Source organism: Phaseolus vulgaris, chromosome 3 (genome assembly GCF_000499845.2).
Source record: "Phaseolus vulgaris cultivar G19833 chromosome 3, P. vulgaris v2.0, whole genome shotgun sequence".
Taxonomy (NCBI): domain Eukaryota; kingdom Viridiplantae; phylum Streptophyta; class Magnoliopsida; order Fabales; family Fabaceae; genus Phaseolus; species Phaseolus vulgaris.
This window is the reverse complement of record NC_023757.2, coordinates 37088479-37095368: the sequence shown is the minus strand read 5'-3', so window position 1 is coordinate 37095368 and position 6890 is coordinate 37088479. Positions and strand designations below refer to the sequence as shown.

General features: G+C 33.7%; 1 protein-coding gene across 1 annotated transcript; it reads left to right on the top strand.

Moving 5' to 3' along the window:
- Window positions 1-3611: 3611 nt before the first annotated feature.
- On the top strand, window positions 3612-6890 carry LOC137807436 (uncharacterized). The gene is made up of 4 exons (XM_068608081.1): window positions 3612-4807; window positions 5817-5887; window positions 5989-6388; window positions 6486-6890. Exons 1-4 carry the CDS (start codon window positions 4694-4696, stop codon window positions 6678-6680), a joined length of 780 nt encoding a protein of 259 aa, XP_068464182.1. The 5' UTR covers window positions 3612-4693; the 3' UTR covers window positions 6681-6890.

Here is a 6890-nt window from a genome sequence, read left to right as displayed (position 1 = left end):
TTATGTCTCTGTTTGTGTACTCAATAAGAAATGATGTATTAGACAAATTAAAAATCCTATATATACAACAGTACATCATAAGTAATTTGTTTTCATGTATATTATTAAGAGTGTTTTATTTTTAATTTAAAGTGGTACCAATATTAAAACCATTTTAGATCTTATAAATAAGAACGAAAAGTTTTAAATACTATAAAACATTAATGGTGCATATTAAATAAATAAAACCAGTAAAATTTGATTATTTTAAATATATTGTAACTAATAATAATAATAATGTACTTTGTAAAAGTGGATTAGAAAGTACTTTTAACATGTCTCAAAAGGAAAAAAAACTCATTGATGAAAATAAGAGACAATGGAAAAAATATTGCTTTGTAACAAAAAAAGTCAAAGAATAAACAACCGAATAATCTGGCCCATAGTTTTTATTGGGTCAGCTTGTGCTTTACGTGAGAAAATAATTTTAAATTTTAAATTACAAAAAAAATGAATTGATTTTTTTTTTCAGAAAGGAAAAATGGTAAAATAAAAAAGCAACTCCACTAAAAGAGTAACTATGTGAAGGAAAAAGAATAAGAAGAAAACTCCATTGCTAAAGATTTTTCTTTTTCAAAATGTATCCATGTTCATCCTGAGTTGCCGAAACAATTGGAAAGTTGGTGAGACTCATGTTTTAAGAAAAAAGTAATGACAACTACTATCAATATGATATTAATAGTATAACTATTAAGTCAACTACTTACTTATTACTTATTAATTATATGTAAAAATTATCATATTTTACATATGAAAAATAAAAATATTTCATAATATATTATATAAGAATACGCAAACTTCATACCAAATTTTATAAAATTGAGTTTGATTTAAAGTTTAATTTTTAATATGATATTAAAGTTATTTAAAATTTATTTTAATAAAAACCATTCATTATATACTATCATGTACGAGTTGACAGCTTTAACCGAATGTTGAAGATCATATATGAACTAAAGATGAATATATTTTATAGTATACAAGAATTAGTTTTATGGGATTGAATTAACTTAAAATTTACTCCTTAATACAAAATATCATTAATACTAGTTAATAATTAGTTATTAATTATGTTTCAAAATAATCATTAATTAACAACTAGTTATTAATTACTTATTAATTATGTATCAAAATATCATTGACTTATATAGTATTATCTATGTATAGCTCTTTAAATCACTCACGTTGGATGATGCAGTCAAACATTGATGATGCACATAAAAACTGTCTTGCAGCTTTAAAAAGAAAAATTAAACGGAATCTGGTCATAAAAGCACAAAAAAAGTTTGTTTAACAGTGAGGAGAAAGAGAGCAAATAATCAATCACCAAAGCTTTATTACCTCAGGGTAACCTTCAAACATTACTCTGCATTACACATGAGTAATAAACTATGCAACTTAGAAGGCAATAAAACTTTAAGATAAACTGAGCATAGAAAGATGAGGTCAATGATGGAAAAGGAGATAGAAACATACCAGCAAATATCCTGAGGTTCAGATCAAGAATCCATATCCCTTTTTCAATTCAAAGCCAAAATCTGTTTTCTACTGTGACTAGTATGAATGAAGTTCTGTGATTGATGATGCCCTTCATTGTCAGTTAGCACTGATCCAGATCAAAACAAAAACAAAAACGACCACAAAGGTTGCTCTACCAACTGAGTTAGACGGGCTTTTGAAGTCATCTTTAACATACTCAAACAACATAAAGAAAACTGACACAAAAACCTCCTCCACCCCAATCACATAAAACATGATAAAGTGAAAAAAGTTTCAAACTTTATTGAACTTAGGAGCAACCCAAAGAAAAATGAATGAAGGGAGAGGAGGAATTGACTGAAGGGAAAGGTTTTTCCATGGTGTTAGAGACACTGTTGTAAATGTATGAATTGGACAATGAGAGTGAAAACTCGGTTTGTACTTGTGTTTAAGATTAGTGGTAGATTGGACCAATCGTAAAGTAAGAAACAAGTCATCCTTTCGAAATGGTTTCATTGTCGCATGCCATGTGTTTGTCACTTGCTACTGTCAAATTTACACCTCATCAGATTGGTCACTCTTCCTTTTTCTTTCAATGATTCAAAACAAGGTGAATAAATGTGTCCTTAATTTCAACTTTCGAACTTCTGTTTTACGTTATAAACCTGAATACAAGATAATATTTAGAAAGAACTATCCATTTTTCTTACTTTTCGTTTTCTTTAAAAAAAAATCGTAGCATCTGTGTAAGTCTCTCCTCTTCAAACTTTTCTCATAAATTTACGTAATTATACATGATTATGTAAATTAATTGATAATTATTTTTGGTGTTTAAAGTTATTTTCTTTAAATAACAGTTTTTCATAAAAATAAAATTATTCTCTAAATTATGTATAAGGTATATTTATTAAATATAAACTTCTATAATATTATTAAATATTAAATTTATTGCTTGTCAAGGGGAGTTTAATTACTTTTGTAAAAAGGACAATTTTAAGTTTTTAATATCTATCTTTTTAACAAAATAGGATAAAGTTTAAACAGCGTTATATAAAAATAGAGAAAAAAAATGAGTAATTACTTTGTAGTCTTCTTCAACCATGAATGCAGAGCTGTTGTTCCATCAATCTCTGTAAGGATCCGAATGCAATGTTTATAATTTAAAATAAATGTTTAATTTACAGTAACTTTTTTTTTACCGACGTGAATTTTTACTAATTGACTGATTGATTTTACGATATTTTTGGGGGTTTTCACCAATTTTTAGGGTTGAAAAAAAAAGTTTAGTACTTTTTTGATGAACAGAGATAGTTGATAACAGAGAGTAGAGTCTCACAAGTTGCAGTAGCAGTGGTGGAGAGTTGATGGTGAAATATTGACCGACAAAAATGTTAACAAGTCCAATAAACCAAACTCCAACATCAACAGGCACCGGCAGCTTTATTTTACCCTAACTTCTGTTCACTGCTGAATTTCAGAATCTTTGTGTTAGGAGAGTTCTCTGCAATGCGTGTGCTAGTTTTAAATTTCTTACCATGCTTTCTGTGGATGCTGGGTAGTGGGTGGGTTCACCTTTTCTACAGCCAATACTACCCCTATCACCACACACATTAACTACATTGCCCCCATTACAAGTTTTTTTTTTTTCACCAGCACATGCACTTTAGTTGCAGTAAACTTAAGCATGTAAGAATAATCATAACCCAAATTTAAATTATGAAAAGCTTTTAGATTTATGTGCAAAACGAGTTAAAAGAAAAGGGGTGTTGAAATGGAGAAATGGGATCTGAAATGTGGGAGATAAAGGAAAAGAAAGAAATGGTGATGGAGCTTTCAATGAAGAGAATTAGTGGCTATTAAGTAGGTAGGTTGGTGTGACTCACAAAAGTCTGAAAGTAGGTGCTGGTGGGATCTTGGTAATTCCATTCATGAAGATGGAGGAAACATTAAATATAAAGATAGGGATGGAGTTGGGAGAGTGTAGAAGACAAAGTACCCAATCCACCCTTTCTCTCATGAGATGATGTAATGTGGCAATTGGGTGTGGGATTTTTGTTCTTTACTTTACCCGCTTCATGATGAAAAAACAAACCATGTTGGGTTTTCTCTTTTCTCCACCCAGGACAGGGGTGAAAAAGCAGAAAAAGAAGCATGAAAATGAATGAGAAGGGTAGACAGGTAAATGCAGAGCAATTGACTATTGGAAAGAAATAAAAAAAAATGGAAAATAGAAAGAGTTGGGGGAGTGAAGTGAAAGGGGGATCTGTATGATTCCTAAAAGCCACCATGGCACGATGAGGGAGGTGGGTTTGACAAGGGCAACAAAAACCAAAGTACTGAAAGCCAAAACCAAAGCCTAAAAATAAGGTTGGAACCAACAACTGCTACAGCGTAGCAGAGAAACAGCATCATCCCATCATCTCATTTATCTATCCCTTTGCCTTTTTTTCCAGCCCCTAATCTATGTATCTATTATCCATATCTATCTATCTATCTATCTTCACTACACTACCCTCTTTCTCTCTCTGACCCATTCACATTAACGTTCCTTCACCTATTTCTCTCTCTACACAGACACCAACAACAAATGACACACACAAGGAAAGAAGAAACATGGAAACTCCACGCATCCATCCTACCATCAAAACCAAAGAGTCCACACCACCCTCTATCTTTCTCTCTCATCAATGGCCCAGCTGGACCAAAATTTATGTAGAAGAAAGAAAAACAAAAAAGAAAGAATGGGAAACAAAAGAGAGAAGTTAGATGTGTTCAAATGTCCTCCAACCAAACCCACCATACATCTCTCTCTCTATTTCACTCTTTCTCTCTCATCTCAACTATGTTCCCCGAATTGCCCTTCTGCAAGTCCCCAAAAAATCCCATCTTCATCACTGGTCTTTCAAAAGAACAATATTTTTCACCGAGTTATGTGGGCTTTTTGGGTTTCTTTGTCTCGGTCAGAGTTTCTCACAGAGAAAACAGGAAAGCGAGAACCTTCTTACCCCTTCACCTCTTCTCTCTTTCTTGGGCCTCTCTTTTCCTATTTCTTTCACTCACGTTTTGTTCCATCACCCCGCACCCCACCCACCCACCTTCTTTCTCTCTTTCTGCCTTTCCCCTTTAGTTTTCCTTTGCTCTTGTCTTCTGGCTTCTCCTATTTCTCTCCGATCTCATGAAGAAGATCAAACCCGTTGTCTCCATGGACCCTCCTTACGAGGCGTATCAGGGTCAGAGGACTCGGTTCAGGCACCAGAGTCTCTTGCAGGATTATGAAGACCTGCACAAGGTAACGCCTTTGTCTTGCTCTCTTCTTATTTTCCTCGAAGGTTGAAATTTTCTGTTCGGGGTTCTCTGGATCTGGTTTTTCCCTTTATGTACTTGGGGCTTTTGGTTTATTTCGGGCAGTGATGGTTCTTTCTTCTTAAAATTATGGATTTTTTGGAGGAATCAGTAAGGGGATCGTGTGTTTTGTTTCATATGTATGATTGTTTGTTTGGTCTAACGGGTTTGTGATGGTTAATTGTTGTGAAAATTGAGGGCTTTTTTCGGGGGAAATAATGAAGGGATCTTGTGTTTAGATTGATACGCCTGTTTGATCATTTGTTTGGATTTGATCCGTGTTTATGTTCCGATCTGATGAATGGTGGGTTTTTACATTCATCTTTGTGTATTTGTTCTCATCTCTCTCTCTCTCTCTGTCTAATTTCTTCGTTTCTTTATTCCCCACATATCATTTTTTTGGACTCCGACCAATTTCTTTATATGCCAAATTCTCGGTGTGCTCTTGTGATGTGAGTTCTCTTAATTTTGTTTTTTTTCTTACATACTTTCAATAAAGCTCTTCTCGGAACCTTTCCTCTGCACAGTTTTCAGTTTCAGCCTCTTGTTTTTTCTGCTAATTACTTTTTAGTTCTGTTGTTTCTTTTGGATTTTGGATTTGTCAATCTTATTTTTCGTATTTGTTTGAACTAATTATATATCGTGAAGAACTGAATCATACTTAATCATATATCGGTATTTTCTTTTCTGGTTGCTAACTTTATCCATGTCATTCCCTTGGTCTTTTATGCTAATTGGCTTTGTATGTTTTTGTTTCATGTCATTTATAAATAATACTTGGTTGTTAGTCAATCTTCTTTTTCATGGTTGCTCACTTTCGTTTTGTCAAAGTAATTTCGTCTAGTTAGTGTGTTTATTTGTTTATTTTCCTCATCAAGTCTTTGCTTCAAAGGTTTTTTGGCAACATAATTTTGCAAAAACCGTTCTCATCAAATTTGAATTTCTAACCTACGCAGGAAACAGAAGCCGTGAGAAGGAAATTGCAGGCTACGGAGCAGAAAAGGTTGATACTGGAAGATGAAGTTAGGTAATGGTTCATGCCTCAAAGTAGATTGAGGATCTTCATAGTTTGGAGTTCATTGTTATTCGTAGTGCTTATCCTCATCACTGTCACTCTCATAACTGCAGATTTTTGAGGCATCGGTTCAAATACTTGCTAAAACATCCGATTCCAAAGCCTCAACCAAAGAAAGAAGTTGTAAAGTCACAGAAGCTCAAAATTCAAACTCCCATCATCTCGAAGGGAAAGAGTTACAGTAGAAAGGATCATACTTCGCGATCCCACTCTGCATCTCATTTGAACCCTAATGGAAAGATATCCAATGTGGCTGAAGTGCCATTGCAAAAAACTAGCCATCTGTTTGATCTAAACCAGAATGCTAGGAATTTTAGTTCTAGTAGAAAAGACAGTACTATTCACTGTTCTGCTTCACCAGCACGTGACTTGAATCACAAAGAAAGGCTTCACAGCAGCAAAGAAGCCACAAAGAAGAGTGTAGCTCCATTTTTTGACTTGAACCAGATATCGGTAATCAATTGCACGTACTGTTTATGTCACTGTCCTTGTTTATGTTTAGTTGAAGCATGCTGATAGTTTTCTCCTTTTTTTGGTTGGTGTGATGCAGAGAGAAGAAGAAGAGTTGCAAGGCAACAGTGAGACCATGAGGATTGAAGAACCAAAGAGAAGTACACATAGAGTTGGAAGTGATGAGCAGCACAACGATATCAAACTCTCAGCTTGTAGAAGTGTTGGTGATGGATCAAATAGGGCAGGGAAGAGGAAGATTTCATGGCAAGACCAGGTGGCATTGAGGGTTTGATCTTTAAAAGTACAGTAGGCTGAATTCTTACCCCTTTGGAATGTCTAGTCTGCCTTCATATGCAACAGATTTTTAACCTTCCATTCTAGTTTTATGTTTTCCTTTGTAAAGATAAAACATACATTATAGAATCATATGTTCAATATATATATATATATGAGATGAAATGGAGAATTATGTTCTCCTAATTCATCATATCTTTCTTCTCCA

Coding starts and splice junctions, on each gene's coding strand:
- LOC137807436 (XM_068608081.1), top strand. CDS start 4,694: ATGAAGAAGATCAAACCCGTTGTCTCCATGGACCCTCCTTACGAGGCG. Junction 4,808..5,816: donor ATTATGAAGACCTGCACAAG/GTAACGCCTTTG, acceptor TAACCTACGCAG/GAAACAGAAGCCGTGAGAAG. Junction 5,888..5,988: donor ATACTGGAAGATGAAGTTAG/GTAATGGTTCAT, acceptor TCATAACTGCAG/ATTTTTGAGGCATCGGTTCA.